This window comes from Sprattus sprattus (genome assembly GCF_963457725.1).
Source record: "Sprattus sprattus genome assembly, chromosome: 18".
Lineage (NCBI taxonomy): Eukaryota > Metazoa > Chordata > Actinopteri > Clupeiformes > Clupeidae > Sprattus > Sprattus sprattus.
Genome location: NC_137916.1, coordinates 22,043,064 through 22,065,951, shown reverse-complemented (window position 1 = coordinate 22,065,951; position 22,888 = coordinate 22,043,064). Strand labels below are relative to the sequence as shown.

At 46.6% G+C, this 22,888-nt stretch overlaps 1 protein-coding gene across 1 annotated transcript in view; it reads right to left on the bottom strand.

Annotated features, from left to right (window-relative positions):
- ppfia3 (PTPRF interacting protein alpha 3) overlaps positions 1 to 21,979 on the bottom strand; it is a gene marked incomplete at both ends in the record, with an annotated part of 27,636 nt that extends 5,657 nt beyond the window's left edge. Inside the window, 23 exons of the mRNA XM_080856899.1 lie at positions 844 to 906; positions 1,941 to 2,141; positions 2,607 to 2,688; positions 3,121 to 3,214; positions 4,880 to 5,031; positions 5,276 to 5,406; positions 5,661 to 5,907; positions 6,494 to 6,687; positions 7,239 to 7,404; positions 7,661 to 7,740; positions 7,880 to 7,942; positions 8,827 to 8,958; positions 9,549 to 9,632; positions 10,354 to 10,488; positions 10,971 to 11,064; positions 11,230 to 11,282; positions 11,848 to 11,940; positions 12,658 to 12,783; positions 14,233 to 14,292; positions 14,467 to 14,541; positions 15,112 to 15,276; positions 16,258 to 16,359; positions 21,653 to 21,979. Of these exons, the coding sequence (XP_080713025.1) occupies positions 844 to 906; positions 1,941 to 2,141; positions 2,607 to 2,688; positions 3,121 to 3,214; positions 4,880 to 5,031; positions 5,276 to 5,406; positions 5,661 to 5,907; positions 6,494 to 6,687; positions 7,239 to 7,404; positions 7,661 to 7,740; positions 7,880 to 7,942; positions 8,827 to 8,958; positions 9,549 to 9,632; positions 10,354 to 10,488; positions 10,971 to 11,064; positions 11,230 to 11,282; positions 11,848 to 11,940; positions 12,658 to 12,783; positions 14,233 to 14,292; positions 14,467 to 14,541; positions 15,112 to 15,276; positions 16,258 to 16,359; positions 21,653 to 21,979 (2,919 nt within the window). The remainder of the gene's footprint in view (positions 1 to 843; positions 907 to 1,940; positions 2,142 to 2,606; positions 2,689 to 3,120; positions 3,215 to 4,879; positions 5,032 to 5,275; positions 5,407 to 5,660; positions 5,908 to 6,493; positions 6,688 to 7,238; positions 7,405 to 7,660; positions 7,741 to 7,879; positions 7,943 to 8,826; positions 8,959 to 9,548; positions 9,633 to 10,353; positions 10,489 to 10,970; positions 11,065 to 11,229; positions 11,283 to 11,847; positions 11,941 to 12,657; positions 12,784 to 14,232; positions 14,293 to 14,466; positions 14,542 to 15,111; positions 15,277 to 16,257; positions 16,360 to 21,652) is intronic.
- Positions 21,980 to 22,888: the final 909 nt, after the last annotated feature.

Below are 22,888 nucleotides of genomic sequence, written 5' to 3'. Positions count from 1 at the left end.
GAAACTTGAAGGGGCAGAAGAAGATGCTCAACGAGGCCTAGCCGGACACACAGAGAACATGGGAAAGAGAGAGAGAGAGAGAGAGAAAGAAAGAGAGAACAAAAGAGGGAGAGAGAGTAAAAAAAGAAGGGAGAAAACAAAGACAGAGAGAGGGAAAGAGAGAATTGTCAACAGTTACACTCCAACTCTGCCTTTAGTTTGAATCACCAAAGTGGCTTAACCATTTCCATCCCCATCCCATATGCTGGCAGTATTTGAACTCTGGGGAGAGCGCACATACTTAAGTTTCAGGACCAAGCCTTTCATCTCCTCCCATGCAAATTAAAATGGCAATGCTCTTTCAATCCATCTGTTCGGTAGAAGAACACACAACACTCTCCATGGAAAAACACAAAATTTGGATACAGCAATCTGGACTCCATTTTGTCCCAATCTGGGGGGGCCTGAGTAACTAATATGGGGTAGATCTCCCACACAGCAGTAGTGACACTCAATGACACTCAGTATATACAATCCATGAAAAAATGGATTTGCAATCAAGGACCCTTCATGGTTCTATGGTAAGCATGAAAAGATTCTATAAAGTGTTCTATGAACCCTCTCGTGTCTACATAGAGCAGATGGCAAGCTCTTGGCAGTTGCTCAACAGTAAAGAACCTTTTTTAAAAGGCTTTAAAGAACCCTTTATCCTAGTCTCTCTCCTGTCTCTCTCCTTTTGCAAAGAACATCCAAAGTGGAACCCTTCACTGGTTTTTTGAACAACCCACTTTGACCCATTTTCTAAGAATGTCACCACCAGAACACGGGGTCAAGAAGTGACATTCTCTAGTTAGCACCACTCACTGGTTTGGTCGCGGCGTTCAGAGACTCCATCTCTGCGTGAGTCATCCACACGTTACTGGTTGACTGTTGAGTTCATGCAGACAGGGGAAGGACGCCAGTCAGACGATTGGGAGGCAAGAACACAAAGGAAAGGAGATAAGCGTTACATTAAACAGGTTTGGCAGAATGTGGCTACGCTACTCGTCTGACGTGCATCTTGAGATGTTTTGCGAAGGATGATTTACCAAACTGCATGAATGTTTCATGGGTTACTTGTGTTATACAAATGAGACTGAATGTCTGTATGTGCGAGAGTTCCATCTGTGCTTTCTCCACCTAGACTGCCACAGGCATGAGTCATGCGACAACACCTGGCCTGTGTGTGCACGTGCGTCTTGTCAGTGGATGTGCACGTGTGGTCATGTCTGTGTGTTTGCGTAGGTGTGGGTGTGGATGTGGATGCGTGTGCTCTGTTTATATACTAGTGTGTGTCCACGAGCCTGTGTTTATACGTACAGGCCTACTTTGTTAATGTGGTTTGACCATATGTGAGTATCTATGTCTGTCTGTCTCTCTGTGTGTGTGTGTGCGTGTGTCTGTGTGTCTGTGTGTAGGTGTGTGTGTGTGTGTGTGTGTGTATGTGTGTGTGTGTGTGTGTGTGTGTGAAACAGAGAGAGGGAAAGTGTATATTGTATACATACATATGTGTGTGTGGAGTAAGGGTCTCTGTGTGAACATCTGTGTGCGAGTCAGTGTGTATATGACTGTGTCTGGAACTGCATGTGTGTGCTTAATGTGCGCATGTGTGTGTATGTGTGTGCGTGTGTGTATGTGTGTCTGTGTGTGTGTGTGTGTGTGTGTGTCTGTGTGGGTGTGTGTGTGTGTGTGTGTAAGTGTGTGTGTGTGTATGTGTGCGCGCGTGTGTCTGTGTGTGTGTGTGTGTGTGTGTGTGCGCGTGTGTGTGTCTGTGTGTGTGTGTGTGTGTGTATGTGTTTGTATGTGCGTGTGAGTGCGTGTGCGTGTGCGTGTGCGTGTGCGTGTGCGTGTGCGTGTGCATGTGCGTGTGTGTGTGTGTGTGCGCGTGCGTGCGTGTGTGTGTGTGTGTGTGTGGTGCTTACGGAGCGCGTGCTGGCTGGGGCTGAGGGGCTGGTTAGGGACACCATCTCCTGGATGGCGAGCCGCAGTTTGAGGCGGTGCAGGGGGTTGCTGATGCCAATCTCCCGTTGGATCTCTGTGTCCGACAGGTTGGCCATGATGGCACCGCTCTTCACGTTGGCCCGGCACGCCGCCACATACCACGCCGGCATGCCCACCCACAACTGGTGACAGGAGAGAAAGGAGATGAAGAGAGAAAGAGATGAAAGAAAATATAGAAAGTATACAATGACAAGTACACAATACCACCAATACAAAGACAGATACAGTGATCGGATGTCGGCAAAAATAGATAGACAGATAGATAGACAGATAGACAGATAGACAGATAGATAGATAGATAGATAGATAGATACATAGATAGATAGATAGATAGATAGATAGATAGATAGATAGATAGATAGATAGATAGATAGATGATAGAAAAATAGATAGAAAGTTGAATAGACAGACAGAAAGATAGATGGAGAGAGAGGATAAAGGGAAAGAAAAAAGACTAAGAGAGTTGGATCAAATAATGAAGAGAGATAATAATGGCGCTGACAGTGACGGAAGTAACCCATCCAGGAGCACCAGCCGCATCCTCACAGCAGGGGGGTCAACAGAGGCTAGCGCCCACCAGGTCTTACCTCAAGCCAGGAGACTACAGTGGGGCCATCCCAGGACGCAAAGGGAAGGCCCTGACGACAAGCTTCCTCCAGCAACTCATGCCTTGGAGAGACAGAGAGACAAAGAGGGCGAAAGAAAAAAAAAAAGAGAGAGAGAGAGAGAGAGAGAGAGAGAGAAAGAAGAACATCTGTAAGTCAATAAGAACCAGGCCTAGACTCTAGTGCTGCCGTGAGACTCGTTGTGCTCCCTTCTCGTTCTAATCCTCACATTCCTTCCTGGATCATTCATCTCTCAGCGCTCCCTCAAACCCTCCAGCCCACCATTCCCCAGAGCCGCGGCAACATGCACATGCCGCACACTTTGACTTTTCTGACACTTAGCTATTTTGACAGAGTATGTTTAGCATACACATACACAGCAGGGTGCAGAGAGAGTGATGACAAGAGGAGAGGGGAAAGGAAGAGAGAGAGGGGGGGGAGGAGAGAGGGAGAGGATATGCAGCTACGAGAGATGGATGTGTGGACAGCAGCTCACTTCTTCTTGCTGCGGCGGCCTTTCTCCACGGTCCCTGTCATCTTGGCCAGCCCCAGAGGATCCACTGTGCCCAGGTCATCTGAGGGTGTGGACGCTGTCAAACACACAGAGAGGGTCAGGGGTTACACACTCATACACACACACACACACACACATACACAGACACATACATACACATATACACACATACACACACACACACACACACACACACACACACACACACACACACACACACACACACACAGACACACACATGCACACACACACACAAATGCACACACACACACACACACACATGCAATCACAATCACATACACACAAATTACATACACAAACCAAATCAAAACATTGCAAATAATGAACACCCAAATAAACAACGTTTGACTATCCACACAATGATTCAATTGAAACTGTAGCTATCCACTCCACTAAAACCACAAATATGATCAGTGCCCTATTTGGATGAGCTCCAGTTGTTTATTAGTGTGCTTGCCCGAAGGGAAGCACACTATTGTTCTTCGTTTTTTACTATTTTTTTATTCTAGTAGTTTTTCTTGCAGCTAACTACTCCTCGCCCGATTGAGATAGAGACGCCGTTCAAACACCAAAACGTCCGGCCCGATCCGGTGCAAGCTGCTATGACTTTTCGTGGCGGTACTCCTTGCCACTCCTTTTTTATTCCTCTTTTTCCATCACCTTTTTTCTCCATAGACTTGCATGGCAGAACTTTGAGGCATTATGACATCATAATAGGCTCATTAAACTGGCTTGCACCTGTGATTCACTGACAACTCTCACTGACACCTGCGCACGGTTCCTCTTCTCTCTCTGTCCCTCTCCATTCAACTGTATAACTAGGAATATTAAGAGACACCTTCCATACCAGGGCTCTACTCACTCATGCATACTCACTCATGTTTACTCACTTGTGCATACTCACTCATGTTTACTCACTCGTGCATACTCACTCATGCATACTCACTCGTGCATACTCACTCATGCATACTTACTCATGCATACTCACTCATGTTTACTCACTCATGTTTACTCACTCATGCGTACTCACTCATGCGTACTCACTCATGTTTACTCACTCATGCATACTCACTCATGCATACTCACTCATGTTTACTCACTCGTCTCGTGCATACTCACTCATGTTTACTCACTCATGCATACTCACTCATGCATACTCACTCATGCATACTCACTCATGCATACTCACTCGTGCATACTCACTCATGTTTACTCACTCATGCATACTCACTCATGCATACTCACTCATGCATACTCATTTGTGCATACTCATTTGTGCATGCTCATCCAGCAGGGAGAGCTGGAGAGCTGACACCTGCCCCAATTCCAAGGCACTTGTTCTCTCGGTCATGGCCGCAACAGAGCAAGCACACTCTCGCAGTTCGTTCACGAAACGCATTCTAGTTGGTATCAAATGTTCTGCATATTTCACCAAGACAGCAACACTCCGGAGTTTCTGGAAGAACTACACCCATGATTTGATTTCTATGGCACTACACTCGGTGCAGGCCAGGTCGTTTGTAGGTAGACTGAAATGACATCATTAATGGGTCAGTATCTCCACACACACCTTGTTGTTACGGTGTTCCTTTTTAGTTTTGAGAGTAGGTCTCCTACCTATGCCTGATTCTCCCTCTCTTTTCTCTCCTCACCCTGAGTCATACCCTCTGCTTCCCCTCTCTCTCTCTATCTCTCTCTATCTTTCTCTCCCTCTGCTCACCCAGAGAGGCAGACTCCCGCCCCGGCTGGCCCATCCTCCCCTTCTCCTTCTTCCCGAAGAGGCGGCCGATGGAAGACTTGATGCTCTTCTTTTTGCTGGATTTGTGGAGCGAGTCCTGACTGCTGTTAGAGCTGGAGCCATCGGCTGAGAGACTACAAGACAGAGAGAGAGAGAGAGAGAGAGAGAAAGAGAGAGAGAGAGAGAGACAGACAGAAAGGCAGATAGAAGTAGAGAGAGAGAGAGAGAGACGGAAAGACAGGCAGAGAAAGAGAGACAAAGAGAGACAGAGAGGGCGAAAGAGCAGCCAGTAAGTTAAGAGGCATGTCTCCCCCAGAGATAACCCCACTGCCACCTCTCCCTGGTGGAGGCCGGAGATGAAGGCCTCGTGTGTCTTACCTGCGGAACTCGCGGCTGTCGTCCAGCAGGGCGCCCGGGTGGGTGTGGGTCATTCGGTCCAGTCGCAGGTTACGCGGGGTGGGAGGAGGGGTGGAGTCCAGCAGGGCCAGGGACCGGTCATCGTCTTTGTTCTGGATATAGAGATAAGCGTTAAGTTGCTGAGGGTTTTACATTTTTTGTATTTTGATATTTTTTTGTTTTATCATGTCATTGGCCAGATACTGGCACAACATTAACACACCAGCATGCACACACACACAAAACACACACATACACACACAGTACGCATATGTACGCATAATGTCCACACTCACACATATCAATGGCCATACATAATGGTGCTTAGAACCATCCACAGTACAAATAGACACACGTGTGCCGGTACCTGTCTCTCTGAGGAGGTCTCGCGGGCAGGAGAGTGTGGCAGGCGCGGGGTGGAGTGGCCGGAGCTGGGGGGAGAGGGGGAGGCCAGGGTGGAGGAGGTGAGGGACGGGGGGATGAAGCCTCGTCCGCTGCTGTCCCTGCCCAGGGAGGAGGGAGGCACCGGGTGGCCGTCCAGAGCAATGCTGCTCACGCGGCTCTCGATCTCCTCCGCTCGCATCTCCGTGCTCTCCTTCTCCTCCTGGATCAACCTGAGGGGAGGGAGAGAGAGAGAGAGAGAGAAGAGAGGAAAGACAGAAAAGAGAGAAACAGAGAGAGGGGGAGAGACAGAGAGAGTGAATGGGAAGAAAACAGAAAGAGGGGGAAGAGAGAGAGGGGGCGGAGGGGGGTGGGGGGTGGTGGTGACAGAGGAGGGAAAAGTTCGTAAATCTAGATTGAGTAAGCCTAACCTGGCCTGGTAAACAAAACACAACTCAGAACACCCTCTTTGAATGAACCCTTTTTAAAAACTCAATTCTTGCCCCTGTGACCCTTTGCTGATCTTACTCCTGTAGATGGCCTCTGAAGTTAACATCCCCTGATCCCCAACCCCTCTGTCCCAGCATGTTATAACTCCCGTCTCATGAACCGTGAACCATGAAACATCTGATTCCCGTCCCCTGCCCTAGACCGCTGTTATATCCCCTCTCTTAAGCCCAGCTTTATCAGCCCTTTTAGCCCCGGCTAGATTCTGCTCCTACTGCCCCAGAACTCTGTGCTGATGCCCCCTCTCCTCAAGCCCACATTATCCGCTCTTTGAGCTCCGTTTGGATCCGCCCTAACCCCACGTTCTCTCACTTGATCTCCTTGTTGATGGCCTCCAGCTGCTCCTGGAGCATGATGGCCAGGGTCTGCACGTCCGTCTGCCCGCTGGGCGAGAGCAGCTCCGACCCGAAGAGCGTCTCGCGATCCTCGTCGTCGTCCGAGCAGCCGCCCTCCACGCCAACCTCGAAACCGGTGCTCAGCAGAGTCCCGTTGTCCCACTCTCCATACTGCGGCGGGGACGAGAGGCAGGGGATCTCAGTTACTTTCAATTCCATTATATTATTGTATAGTGCCTATAAGAATTGACACTGTTGAAAGGCCTGACCTCCCTAGAGTAAGGACGTAGGTAACTGTTCACTGTTTGTCAACCTGTTTATATTCTGCCTCACGTTTTACCTTTATTATTAATCGCATTCGTATTAGTTTTGTATGTGTTTCCAATACTGCTTTGGCAATACAAGTGCCAATCAACTGTATTTATAGCGGCAAAACAGTAAAATTGTCTCAAGGCGCTTTATAAAATTGTCTCAAGGTGCTTTATAAAATTGTCTCAAGGTGCTTTAAACAAAGTTTAATAAAGCACTTTTTAATTTGAATTTGAGAGACAGAATGTTTAAGAGAGAAAGGCAAGACATGACGAACATGTTTGGCAGCTGTGTGTGTTTTTTTTTACAAAAGTACTCAAACACAGTACTTGTGGCTAGCTTTGCTGTTTGCACATGGCAGCTCTAGCTATACTACTACAGGGTAACTGGGGGTCAGTGAGGTCAAGGCTCACCTTGTTGGTCTCTTCCCGTGCAGGACCCCATCGGCCACGATGGGTCCGCCTGACCACGCTCCCTGTGCCAGTGTTGCCATAGTGATCCAAGTGGGCAGTGGAGCCAGCTGGGAGGGAACCGCCCCCTTGGGAATACCTCAGCTCCAGAGCGCTACCAGGAAGAGACCTGAGCGAGCAAAAAACAGATCAAAAACAGAAGTCACAGATAGGGAATACAAAGTAGTGTGTGTGTGTGTGTGTGTGTGTGTGTGTGTGTGTGTGTGTGTGTGTGTGTGTGTGTGTGTGTGTGTGTGTGTGTGTGTGTGAAAGGGAGAGAGAGAAAAAGAAAGAGAGTGAACCAGTCACTGTGTTGTGATATTCAAGACATTCGAGAGAATTCTATGCAAGCCTACAGTAGATGCGTGTGTGAGGGAGGGGCTTACCGGGAGTAGGAGGAGCCAGGCCTTCCTCTCAACTGGTCTAATTCCAGTTGAAGTCTCTCCAACTCCGCAATAAGCTGGTCCTGTGGAAGAAATGAACAGAGAGAGACAGAGAGGGAGAGAAAGAGGGAGAATCAGACAGATAATAAAAAAAGATAAAGGAAATCATTGGTGAGGGACTTTTTGCAGGGACACGTGGTGCATGGAGAAAAGATTTGGCACCTTGTTTGCGAGGAGATCATCTTGGATCTTCTTCATGTTGGCCAGCTCCTCAGACAGAGCATTCTAGTGGGGGGAGCAGAAAAACTAATCAGTCATTTCCCTGCGCTGGCAGCTACACAAACTAGCCTGTGTCTACTGGTGGAATGTGTGAAGTGATCTCAAAGGAGAGGCCTTCAAATGAGCTGGATTCAGTTAGCCCAGCCTGCAGTGAGCATCAAAACCAACAAAATGCTGACAGCTTTACAGAAGGAGTCATACTTGACCCGTGTTCGACCTCACATGTATGGATTTCTGGGACTGCACTTGTCCAAACAACACTTCACACTTCACGAGTGTGTAGTCGCATACATAAATAGTTTTGGTATTTTGATTGTACAGTGACTAGTGCATTCCATCAGGCCTTTATAAACTGACTTAGCCGCAGACTCAGATGTTGAACAGACATTGGCAAAAGCGGCCTCTTTAGCTTGATAACCAGTAGCCTACAACATCCTTCACGAATGGCCGCAAGGTTGGGAGGAGATTCAGAATGTCACAGTGATAAATGTGGTTGTTGACTGATTCTTTTGGTGGATGTACACCATTTTTCAATGTCTGTTCAACATCTGAGCCTGCGGCTAAATCAGTATAAACTGGATGTCTTGACTAGTGAATGGTGGGGTTCTTTGAAGACATGAAAAGCCTGTTGTTAACTGAGGCCGGTTCTACAAAGATGGAAAGCAGTTACAAGGCAGATTGCAAGAAGGGCTCAATGAGGAAGATTGTTCTTACAGAAATCTTTAAAGGCTCTTTGATGGGTACAATCCAAGCAAGTGTGTACTCATTTATGTGTATGAATGAGCTAATGAATGAAATTTAGAATGTGGGATAAGTCTATCATGTTTTTTTTAAATGTTTTAATACAGGCATAGTATGGGATATTTTGGTCAGGCAGCTAAGTGGGACACCTTTTCCTCCAGAGCGGCCATCCTCTCCTTCAGGTGAAGCTGGAGTCTCTCGTTGGACTCGGACAGCAGCTTGTCCACGGTGTCCGAGAGACGCTTGTTGTGTTCATCGTTCATCTTCTCCCTCTGTCTCGCCTGGGGGAGGCAAGCAGCGCGGGAGAGCGAGAGAGAGAGAGACAGATAGAGAGAGAGGAGGAGGAGGAGGGCGAGAGAAAAAACAGGGGAGGGGGGAGGGGTTGAATACCGAGCATTATGCTTGACTGGCAATGAAGAGAGAAGGCGAGGGAGCAAGGGAGGGGAAGAAGGGAGAGAGGGAGAAGAGAGGGAGGAGAGAGGGATACAGCAGAGGAGAAGAGCAAACAGAGAGAGAAAGAGAGAGGTGAGAGAGAGGTGAGGAGAGCAGCGCAGAGGGAAAGCACGAGAGAAAAAAGGAGAATTGAAGAAGAGGGGGGGGGGGGGGGGAGGGTAGAGACAGGGAGATTTAATCTGACATAACCAAAAGAAGAACAAATGACAAAAAAAACTCATTACAGAGCGTGTGAAAAAGCACACAAAGAGAAGACAAAGAAAATGAGAGGGAAAAAAGAAAAAGAGACAGAACAAGACAGACAGAGAGAGAGAGAGAGAGAGAGAGAGAGAGAGAGAGAGAGAGAGAGAGAGAGAGAGAGAGAGAGAGAGGCAAGAGAGGTGGGGAGAGAGAGGAGGAAAGCAAGGCTGTGACTCACTCTCTGTAACTCCTGATTCTTCTCCTCCAGTTGTGCCTCCAACTGTCGCAGGCGCTCCTCAAAGTTGCCATGGCGCTCCTCCGCCTAGGCAACAGAGGGAAGAGAGACAGAGGAAGAGAGAGAGAGAGAGAGAGAGAGAAAGAGAGCGAAAGAGAAAAAGTGTCACAATGCTGCTTTATTCAATTCTGCAATCGACAAAAGAAACACACACTGGTTTCGATCATCTCTAGCTTGCCACAAAAGCGCAACATAATTACACATGGTCGTGCGCTGTTATATAAGACGCAGGCACGCTCAGATGCACACAGTTCTCAGCACACGAGCGCAGCCATCACCAACGGGAAGAGTGTCTCTCAGTGCATATAAACCCACAAAAACACACACACACACACGTGCAGCCGCAGAAGCGTAGGCTACTTCATAAAGAATATGCCCGGAGCCCTGAATGAATACAACTACAGACCGCTTTATATACACACACAGATCTCTCTCTCTCTCTCTCTGTCTCTCTCTCTCACACACACACACACACACACACATACAAACTCAGGTTAGTATAATTAGTATGCTGACACATACACACACACAGACATGTCCACACAGGCACACACATGCGCATACCTCTTAAACACACACATATGCGCATACCTCTTAAACACCCACACACACACACGCACACACGCACACACACACACACACACACACACACACACACACACACACACACACACACACACACACACACACACACACACACACACACACACACACACACACACACACACACACACACACACACACAGACCTTGTTGAGCGCTGCCACTCTCTGAGCGAGCTGGGCCTCGATCTCCGGCAGGGTCTCGGCGCGCTGCAGGGTCTGCTGCAGCTTCTGCTTGGCATCGTCCAGCCGCTCCTGCAGCTGCCTGTTCTTCTCCTCGCTCTGTGAACGGACAGACGGACAGAACGAGTGAGGAGGAGGACGAGGAGGAGGAGGAGGAGGAGGAGAGGGACTAACCCTCCCCTCAAATCACGCACACACACACATAACATGGATTCTTCCCAGCTCAAGGGTTGTGGGAGAGGTGTCGACACACGCAATTCCACATCGCAATGTAGAAATTCCAAATTGAGAAGATGTCATCTGTTATATACACACTATTTCAGTGATAACAGATCCTTGTCGGTCCAATCATTTAGGTTATGTATTGCATCTATGTGCCTCTGGGCAGAGACAAAGACTCAACATGCCTTCGGGCAGAGACAAACACCTGTGTAATATTTAATATAAATAACAGATCTGTAGCTAGCATACAAACACACAGACATCAAAACACACAGACAATTCTCCACAGCCACCACAGAGACTCTCCCTGAATCCCCGTGCCAAGGCCCTAGGGAGAAGAAGAGCCAGGCGGGCCTCACCTGTCTGTAGAGAGACTCTTTGCTGGCCAGCTCGTTCTCCAGCTTGTCTTTGATGTCATGGAGGGACGTCGCCTCCCTCTGGGCACTGAGGTACCTGCAGGTGAGAGAGGGAGTGGACACAGACACATGAGGAGAAAAGACTTCAGCTGCTGGAGCCATTGGGCGGGTGGGAGGTGGTGGGGTTGACAGGAGTGATATATGAGGCTGATTGGTGGGAGGAGTGTGTGTGTGTGGGGGGGGGGGGGCAGAGGGGGCTTACCTGCGTTCTAAGGTAGTGATCCTTTCCTCCATGTCCTCTCTCTGGCAAAGGGCCTGGGAGAGAGAGAGAGAGAGAGTGTGAAAGAAGTAGGGGAGAGTGAAGACAAAAGAGAAAAACAAAGAGCAGAGTGACAATGGTACCTGGAACATTGGGCAAACAGCCTGTCTACCCCCATGGAATGTTAATAACTGACTGGCAGGTTATCATTTACCTCATGATTCAAGTGGAGCCAAGCCCTCCATTACAGAAGGTAAGAACATTGTGGGGTAGAATCAGACTCACTAGATCTCACTACCCTGTTTTCAGGACTGAATTGTAATGGATATTATGAAGATACAGATTCTCTTGTTATAAGATTTTTGACAGATAAAGTGCTACTCATCTTACTTTCTCCCTAATTTGCCAGAACAAACAAGCATAAGCCAGATTTGTTCTGACGTATCTTAGAACACATTTGCTGGCGGAAATTCCAGAGAAATCTGCAAAGATTGGCTGTAAATCAATGTCCCTGAGGACAAGCTAGCTACATTCTTCGATCCCAGACGCTAAATCACAGCGGGGACAGGTGCAGAAAGAAATATATCTGTCAGTCCAAGCCTCAGGTGAGAGGAGACCCACCTCTTTCACATCCCTCTGGAGCTTCTGATTGGCCTCTTCAGACTTGGTTACCTCCCGTCTGGCGGCAGCCAGCTGCTCCTCCACCTCCCCTACCTGTGAGTGAGATGCAGAGCGGGCCAATAAAGGAGGGACACTGGCATGTCCTTATATTCAAATACATAGCTATCTTATCATATAATGATTCTCCTTTAAATCACTTGTTTCACATCAACGAAAGAGACATTGCATCAGGTCAAAGGAATCTTGTGCACTCGCACGGAAACAGATGTTAACACCCACACCCACACCCACGCCCACACCCACACCCACACACCTTTACACACACCTTTACACAGTGTGACACACGGGTGCGCATGAGCCTACATTAAAATGGTAAAGAGGCCTTGTAAAATGCAAGGAATGAAGCCATCTTCCCCTAGCACTTCAAATGTAGAATTCAAAGAGTGTGTACGTTTATTAGCATGTACTTAAATGTTGTCTTGAGTGTTTAACTCCGTATTCTCCATCCCCCAGCAAAAACACTTAGACTGGTTGCAATGTTTGGGGGCAGGCCCCACAAAGATTACCACAATCCCCTCCCCCCCCCCCCCCCCCCCCCCCCTCTCATCTACTCTGTTTAATTCTCAGCCACCTTATTTCTCTCTCGCTCGCTCACTTTCTGGATCGGTTCCTTCTTCTTCTATGTTTGCCCTCGTTTCATTTAACACTTTCTTTCACCTGATCCGCCAGTGACTTCCTCCCTCTCTCTCTCTCTCTCTCTCTCTCTCTCTCCATCTTTCCTTTTTCTCTGCTCTCTTCCCATCTCTTTACCTGTCTGCACATGAGTGCCAGTCTCTCTTTCAGCTGGGCCAGCTCTGCCCTCTGCCGCTCTATCTCTCCCTCCCTCTGTCTGTCGATATCTACGTCGTCCAAAATAGAGGGTCCATTTGGCAGCCGCTGAGTTGGGGAGGGAAAGAAAAGAGGAGGATGACGTGATGAGTCAGCAAGAGCTCTTCATTTAAAAAACAACAAAACACACACACACACACACACACACACACACACACACACACACACACACACACACACACACACACACTCACACACAGAAGATTATACATTATGTTGAATGCACTAGTACACTTCACATTCAATTCAGTAGGTATAAAAATGCAATAATCAGCACAGAGCAGCCATAACACAGCACTATGAGGAGTATGCACTGTGTTACACACATGAGCGTTATGACACAGCTCTTTGAGGAGTATGCACTGTGTAACACACATGTGTTTGGAGTATGCACTGTGTTCCACCCAAGTGTTCTGAGGAGTATGCACTGTGTTCCACACAAGTGTTCTATGAGGAGTATGCACTGTGTTACACGCATGTGTTCTATGAGGAGTATGCACTGTGTTCCACCCAAGTGTTCTATGAGGAGTATGCACTGTGTTCCACACAAGTGTTCTATGAGGAGTATGCACTGTGTTACACGCATGTGTTCTATGAGGAGTATGTACTGTGTTACACGCATGTGTTCTATGAGGAGTATGCACTGTGTTCCACACATATGTACTATGAGCAGTATGCACTGTGTTCCACACATGTGATATGATGTATTACTGGGCCGGTGAGTCATGAAGCCCATCTGCACAGAGTGTGTATGATATCTTCACACATAAACCTAATGTTACTGAGAAGACTCCTCATGAAGGGAACTGACATCTGAGCACAACTTGTTTTACACGACTGACTGACCCCTTTGAATAATAGCCCACAGCGACCAAGCATTTCTCATGTAGTAAACAATACCCTGTCTTTTAAATATGTAGATGCTGTGACCTCCATGTCTGCCTTAGGATAATGTTATGATGCTAGATTTAAATGAACAACACTGGACATTTCTTCACATCTTCACTACTTTCACTTTCAAATTCTTCTTGTGCTGATCATTATGTAATCTTGAGGTGTAGGAAACATCATTTCCCAGCGTGCATTGTACTGCACTGACCGAGTGGCCTGCTGAACTGCACAGCACCGCCAGAAAATAGTTAACCTGCGCCTCACGACTAAGATGGCAGAGAAGCCATACTGCTAAGGTGAACTATGGCTGATTAGAGGTGCATTATGTTGTTTTTGCTAGCTTGCTAACAGCTACATTTCAGTGATATATTTGCTGGCATCTCTCCTTCTTGCAAAGGCTTTTTAGAATATGAAAATGAATTTGAGGGTGTTGTTGAAATTAGCTACCTACAAAAACGTACCTTAGAAACCGGTATAACGTTAGTTTAAAATAAATGTCACCAATTGTTCTCTCTCTGTTGTCCTTTCCTCACACATCTCTGAAAGGACAACAGGCAGAGGTCTCTGTGGTCTGAGCAAAGAAAAATAAAAACTTTCCCTCCTCACCTCCTTCCCATTATCCATGCCGTGCTGTCGTCTTTTAATCTGTTCTCTTAGAGAATGCACCTGAGGTGGGAAGACATCAAGAAAACCAGACCAGGCATGTCAGAGAAAAGCAGGGGGGGCACATTTTGGCTGTAGAGCCGTGGTTTTCCTACGCGACACAAACAAACAGGACCGCTCGGCGTTCATTCTTGGTGTTCTATGGTGTGGGTGGGTGAGAGGGACGCTCGCGCTCACCTCTTGTGTGGAAGACTCGAGTTCCTCCTCCAGCGCAGACACTCGTTCCAGAGCCACACGTAGCCTCTCTCGTACCTGCACAAGACGATGGAGGAAGGGGGAGGCCACAGCATACAGTCCATGACCGACAGAAAGAGAGAAAGAGAGAGAGAGAGAGAGGGAGAGAGAGAGAGAGAGAGAGAGAGAGAGAGAGGGGGAGAGAGAGGGGGGGAGAGAGAAGGGAAAGAGCAGGACAAAAATAACATCACAAAATAGTGATTGTAGGAGGCAGAAAATAACACCCAAACATTATAGTCAGTGAAAACGAGGAAAAGACGACAAAAAATACTACTTTAACATTAGGGTCATGTCATGACATGTGAAAGAAGGGGTATACTGTGTGATACAAACAATTGGACTCCATGACAAAGAGATTTGGATCACACCATACATACACACCATACACCATACGAGTTCAAAACAGACACACACATGTGGCAGCTGCTGTGGTTGATGGCAGACAGACCCACTGAACATACAATAGCATGTGTTTGGAGGGGCTGACAGAGACCTCAGGTGTCTCCATGAAAGTCGGGGTTGTGGGTAGAGAGCGACAGATTGTCGCTTGCGTGTGTGGACAGGGGGGACAGGGGACTGAAGACAAACCTTCTCGTCCAGGGCTTTGTGGTGCTCGAACAGAGACTTGAGGGCCTTGAGCACCTCCACCTCGCTGGACACCCCAGCCGGAGACTGGGCCTGCCTCTTCACCACGGTCATCCTCAGAGAGCGCTCGTGGCGGGACACCAAACACTCCAGATGCTCCAGCAGAAGCTGAGAGAGAGAGAGAGAGAGAAAGAGAGAGGGGGGGATAGACAAAAGAGAAAGGGAGAAATATAGAGGTAGGGCAAGAGAGGATGAGAGAGAAGAGAAAACAAAAGATTTTCGGAAGAGAAAGGAATTAAAAATGAGAAAACATGGAGGAAACGTTTCCTGGATTGATTACTGAACCAGACCTTGGATAACAAATTTGTGTCTCACAAACAGGATGCTGGAAAGGCATCAAATGTATATGTGAGCAGCTTGCCCGTGGCAGATGGAAATACAAAACACATCAGGTCTGAATGCTTAGTGTGGTGCAGCTTATGGGACAGCACCAGTAGTCTCTACATTCATAGATCCAGATGTGAGTCTCATCAGTCTTTAGCTGTTATTCCTCCAATTAAAATGCATGATTTATTTGAGCCAGACATGATGTGTTTCTGGAGCCAGAGGTCTGAATTGGAATACTATTAAATATTAGAAGCATTTCAAACACAGACTTTAGACTATAAACTTGTAGGCTAGCTATACATAGACTAATTGATGTACAATGGCATCTAACCTTGTATTTTGAGTTGAGCTTCCCTTCAAGGAAACCTACCCTACAGGTCAGTACATAGGTAATGTTCAAGGTTATAATTACAGCTAGAAAGATAGACTGTAGTGTTGCATTTTGTCAAAACTAACCAGCTTGTGCATCAAAATGACCTAATTTAAATCTGCCTACCATACATTCAAAAAAATCATTAGCTTCCTTACCAAGCTTGTTATCAGCACACAAACAAAAACACACACACACACACACAAACACACACACACACACACACACACACACACACACACACACACCACACACACACACACAAACACACACACACACACACACACACACACACACACACACACACACACACACACTCACACACACACACACACACACACACACACACACACACACTCACACACACACACACACACACATACAACACCAACCCGTGTGTTGTTCCTCTCTGCCTTGAGCTCTGCTATCTCCTCTTCTCTCTCCAGAAGTTGCTCACGACAACCGTTCAGCTCTTTGGTCAGCACCGCAAACTCCTGTGGACATAAACAGAGAGCATGTGTTACTCACAAACAGCAAGACAACACACCTCGCACAAACAGGAAGACATAGACATCCCTACACTTGTTACGAGACTAACGAGGTACCGAAATCAAGAAAGATTCGATGGGGTCACATTAACACAGTTAAATGCTAAATGAAAAATGTAAAAACTTTAATTTAAAAAAAAGATTTAAAATTGATTATTTGGGTTTCACTGTAATATTGGTGACTCGTCAGTTTCATGAACACTGATAGCAAATTCAGCTGTTTACCAAGAGCCTTTCCAACATCCCACACAGACAAGACTATTACACTTGCTCTCATCCTCAACTGAATATGCATAAAATAGACACAGAAACATAGGAAATACACATACACACACGCGCGAGCGCGCGGGCATACACACATACGCACGCACACACACACACACACACACACACACACACACACACACACACACACACACACACACACACACACACACACACACACACACACACACACACACACACACACACACACACACACACACACACACACAAAATATGCACAGACAGAGCGGAACCAACTCTGACCTTTTGTTCAACATCCCACGCATTGTATTTGAACACCCCAAACTGTTAGTGTGCATTGTCTACTGAAGGAAATCATACTCAATATGTGCTGTTCTTTAGCTGTTAAACAACAACTGGCGTGAGATGGATTTAAGTACATCTGTTGTCAACACCAGTACACATTAAGCAGTCAGGAATATTTCCGTAGGCACAGACAGCATTTGACAGCAAGATGCCAGCATGTTATAAGAAATCACACAAAAAAACATCAATGTATTCTCTCTGGTACAAACACCAATATCAACATATCAACACAGCATATCACCTACAGCATGTTAATTCTGACAAGAATGCTGCCTTGACTACAAAGAGGAAACATGGTCTTTTTCGGCAGACAGCCAGCTTAGAGAGTCTGAAAGAAGTTTAAACTGCAATAGAGAAGTGAGTCATTCCATGTCAAGTGTGACAATGGCTCCCACTCGACAGTCTCAGATTTGGCTGAAAAAATTCAAGGTTGTTCATACACTTCTTAATAGGTATAGTCCCAAATATTAGCAACTATTTCATGTGCATTTTCAGACGCTTTTTTATCAGCGTTTTCTGAAGAGCCACTTTCAAATTGCTATAACTATACGATATAACGATATAATATCAATTCTCTAGCTTTAACATTGAGCTTTCCACAGGCCTTCAAAGATGCTGCAACAGTCACACCCTCGGAAGTCCATATTCTTCAAGTAATGGTATCAGATTTTAAGCCTAGAAAGTTTGAAGGAGCTAGCCTAAATACTTTTCTAGTTATACCTATTCAGAAGTGAATGAACAACCTTGAATTTTCTCAGCCAAATCTGAGACGATCGAGTGGGGAGATTTCCTAATTGGTAAGTTAGGCGTGGAATGACTCAAGTGTCACCCGTGGCAAGCATTGACCAAACAGACACATCCCAATCAATCCTATGTCATCTCAATGTGGCCTGAATCAGCAGGCATTTCCACAACATCCCATCCTATGGGCCAAGACGTTTAATTTCATCCTGAACTTTGTGATCTGTCCAAGTTCAGTTAATGATTAGGAACAGTACACCTGCAGGTGTCAAGGTCTTTGACAAGTGTCAGCTCTGTTACATGACCTACATCGCTCAAGTACTTCCTCTTAGCCTTTAAAAGTTGATTTACTTCCAAAGGGTCAACCAGAGATTCATGAAGGCTTATCATTTCTGTGAGCTCTGAACCCCACCCCCCATGACACCCAGGTCATTTGTGTCTCTGGGTGTCAAGAAGTGAAAAAGAGTCACCTGATATTAACTTGAACTCTAAGTTTGGCGTGAAAATGTGGCACAGTTGAGACATGAGGACAGTGACGATGAACACCACCAAGTTACATTACAACACAACAATAAGGGTGCTGATATGGTATTTGGTGGTTTTCTACTTCTTACTGGATATGATGGCATCTAGTAACGCTGATGATGACAGGGATTACGAAGAGAGGAAGGTACAACTAATGATGATCACAGTCTAAAAGATTGATGACAATTAAGAACAAAATTATATTTTGAAATCACAATTACTTTGATGGGATTGATGAATGTATAAAATCTGTGATGTATAGAATATGGTTAAGTATATGATAAATTGATGCCTATTGATGATGTCAGGGGTACAAAACCAAAAATAATTCTTCATGTTCAAGTAATATAGTTAAGTTCCCCCTCTAGCTGCTAGAGCGACGTGCAAACGACCACAAAGTCAGTCATCAGAGTTCTATACCCATACGGATGAAAAATGTATTTCTGTACTGTACAGTCAGTCACTTTGGACAAAAGTGTCTGCCAAGTGACTGAATGTAAAAGTGGAGACATACTAACAACAAACAGGACTGTTATATCCCAGAAATATCCCTGCGTTTGTTTAAATCCACTTAGGTCTTAACCAGATGAGGAAGGTCTAGTCCCCTGATGTGCCTCGTTTACTCCCCAGAGCAAGGTCCTGCTGTGGGGGACTGTACTCCACTGAGACTGAGTTGTGTTGTGTTGTATAAGTTGACATATGGCCTCCATGTGACTGCCACAGAGTGCCACTCACCAACACCATTTTGGCCCCACCGCTGTTGGGCATTTGGAGTCCACCCATGCGTAAATTTGCGTGACATGGTTATACACATTTACACACACACAGAGGCCATCTCAGCCATGCACACATCTCAAGTTGTGTGGCACGTGGTGTGTGTCACATGGTCCCACTTATGCCCCCAATGAGGGAAATGTCCTGCTCGACTGCAAAAATGGCAGCTATCGGTGTCAGTCTTCTTCATCACGGGTTTGTCTTTCTCTCTACGTGTTCGCTAACCAGGCAGGCCTGACTCAGAAAACACGTCTAAATCATTCAAGGTGCAGCACTTCCATACGAGACAGCCCATTATCTATGGCTTTTAAAAGCTTTTCGATGGTAAAAATAGACAGTATTCTCACAGACACTCGATAAGTCCTCGCACCATTCAGACACCTTGCAGCAGCAGAGGCTTGGATGTGAAGAATCAGAGAAGCATTCAGCGGCAACGGCAACAGTGGCTGACAGGCATTTCAAACATGACAACGGTAGCCATGGCAACACAAACACTTCACCAATTGCGAAAATCACAGCTAGGCAAATCCAGCCTCCCAGCCAATACATTGACTCCTACCTTTGGCAGTCCTCTTTGTCTACCAATCACATTTCCTTTCATTTGCCAACCCTAATACTAACCAATTGCAGTACTCCTGGGAAAATGTACAATTGGCAGAGAAATCTACCTCTTGTTAAAACTAGTCAAATGAGAAGAAAGTGGTGAGAGATCGGATTTGTGGAGGAGATACCAGACGAGAGAGAGAGAGAGAAAGAGGGGGATGGGAGGAATTCAGAGCAGGGAAGAGAGGAACAGCAGAAGAAAAAGGGAAAGATGGACAGATGGTGACTCAGTGAGCCCATAGGACTTTGGCATTCTGGGATTGTATCTTGCTGAGAATGGGCTAGAATTCCTTTTTTTTGGCACCACTGTCCCACAATTCAGTGTGCTTGTCCTGTTGTATAGTCCCACCCCCTTCCATCTCCCCTGCCTGGCTTAACACCCTATTCTTTTCTAAGAGCACGCTTATAGATACCATACGCTCAAGGTCCCTTAGTTGGAGAGCATCTCTCTCTCTCTCTCTTTCTCTCTCCCTACCTCCATCTATGGATGCGATAATCCACAACACCTAAGAATAGATTCTAGAAGCCAACTAATTAACATGCAGAAATATGCAAATAGACTCAATTCGTTAGTGTCTGTTTTTACAGCAGTGATTTCACTTCTTCTCCCCCTTTTTTCTGTCTCTTCTGTACTCCCTCTCTCACACTCATCAGCTCAAGATGCACTGGATGAACTCTCTCCCTGTCTTTCTGTAGCCTGACTGTGTGTGTGTGTGTGTGTGTGTGTGTGTGTGTGTGTGTGTGTGTGTGTGTGTGTGTGTGTGTGTGTGTGTGTATGAGTGCATTCATGGGTCATCTCATTTAGTTTCTTTTAAATAACCAGTCATGGTTTGTCTCAAATTATGGTTGTATTACAATCATTTACAACAGTGCGATGGTGATGGATAGGTGGATAAGCCTTCACAGAAAGCAGAACCTTTGTTCTAAATAGCCACTCCAGATACCGCCTTCTTAGCATCTTAACCAACTACTACCGTGCAAACGTCCCAACAACCTGAGATAGACGCTGCCAAAGATGGACTGGGCAATGCCATCTTTAAAACAAGGGATATAGAATGTTTATACATGATCACGGCCAAGGCATGGCCAAGTGCATATTTAGCGGCAGTTATCCCAACCCATCAATATGGTTTCTACTTTGCAAGAAATGCATAGTGAAGAACATGCCAGTAAGGAATTATAAGGGTTCACAATGACCCTTGTTTCTTGATATGCCTGGGATTTAACTTTTGTCATCAACTCAACATTTGGTTCACATTCCTCTGTACCAACCATCAGACAGTACCCTTGAACTTTCCTAGATAACTCACTGACTACTGCTTCACAAACTATACAATCAGCAAACCACTGTGAGTTATGCAAACTACACTTTGAAATGTGCTGTGTGTCCCTGTTTTCTCAGTTGAACATCTAACCTTTTTATCTCTCCGTCATTTGAAGTTCTTGAAATTAAACTCAGATGGTGGTCAATAAAGGCCTTGATAAGTAGCTAATTACACTTGACACTAGAAATGAACTCAAATAACTACACATATCCTGTCTCTGAGAAGTGCAGTTAGAACACACTGGAACCAGCTTCACAAGACAAAACTATGTGAAAATCAAACGTTACCTCTCGCTATAAATTATCCACATGGAAAGCATCCAATCATAAGCTGCAATCTGCAATAGATAGTACAGATGGAACAATAGAAATAAGCATGCAAGACGATATGACAAGGAACACACTCCAGGTATATAGTCTTTAAGAGCACTCAACTACACACATTGACAAAGACGTTACAAGGGTTTGGAGCTTGACAGAGAAAGTCTGTTCAATACATAGAGGTTTGGTTAATTAGGTGCCTCTCTGGCACCTTCAGGATAATCTGTGGACACAAGACATACTCTGAACGCACGCGTGGCGACCCAGACATACAGCATACCTTCAATTCTGCAAACACGTTCATCTACAAAGAGACACATACACACACAAACAAGTTCACAATGGTAGAAAACCCCTTACCTGCGGCAAAGCAATGGAGAGCTGGCGCTGCAGCGAGTCCTTCTCGTGGCCCAGCTCGCGTAGCCTCAGTTGGGCCGTACCAAGGCTGTCCTGGGTCTCCCTCAGGTTCTCCAGGAGCCTCTCGCGCTCTGCCAGCATGTTCACCATCAGGGACTCCAGGTTGCCCGTACTGCCCCCCTCGTCGCTTCGTCCGTCCCGGCCTCCGTAGCCGCCCCCCATGCCACCCATGCCGCCACCCATCCCACCGCCTCCTCCGGCGGGCGAGGACGGGCCGCCCCCTCCTGCCCGCCCATCCTCAGAGATGGTGGGCATCACCTCGCACATCATTTTGAGGCTGTGGAGAGTGTGCTACCGCGGGTGAGAAAGACTGAGAGCAGGCGTAGGTATGTGTGTGGGAGCTCTCGGGTGTGTGTGTGTGTGTGTGTGTGTGTGTGTGTGTGTGTGTGTGTGTGTGTGTGTGTGTGTGAATGGTGTTTGTGTGTGTGGGGTGAGGGAGGGAAGCGTGACTTCACTGGTTAGAAGGCTTACCAGACTCTTTATGTGCGTGTGTTTGCTTGTGTGTGTGTGTGTACGGTGCGTCTGTGCTTGCAAAAGTGTGTATTTTTATGTGTGTGGGTTGGGCCGGTTTGCGTGGGTGAGCCTTCTCTGAAGAACACGCCGCCTGATGACTCTTTGTGTCTTTATTGTCCAAGTCGGCCTTCCCTCTCGGAGTCCTGGGAGAAAGCAGATCTTGAGTTACTGTGCCGTTCCTTTATAGAGATCCTGCAAAACAAAGACTGCAGGGTTCTCTGGCTCTGCGGCTTATTATATTTTCTTTCTTCTGTTTGAGCACAAAGCACATCAACCTGCATACGTTAGTGCTTTTCTTTATTTGTACCTGGAGCCTGGAGGGTACCTTTTTCTAAGTGCCAAAAAATGACTTGCAATGACCTGGTTGGAATTTGGCGTGCACTGCTTCAACTTGATTGGCTCTCCTGGGGACAATCACCGTTTGGGGGGAGAAAAAAAGGCAAAAAGAAAAACAAGAGGTTTTGAGGGGTAGTCCTCAGGGCTGTGGATGGTGTGTGGTAGGACCAGCTGGGTGGGGCAAAAGGGAGAAGGGTGTGTCAAAGGGTTTGAAAGGGGGAGGGTGGGCACAAGGGAGGGTGGGCATTAACAGGGCCCTTGGACCATCTCAGATTGAGCCTCTGAAGGTTTTGTGACAGAGCTGTTGAGCAAGAAGACAGAAAAGGGAGG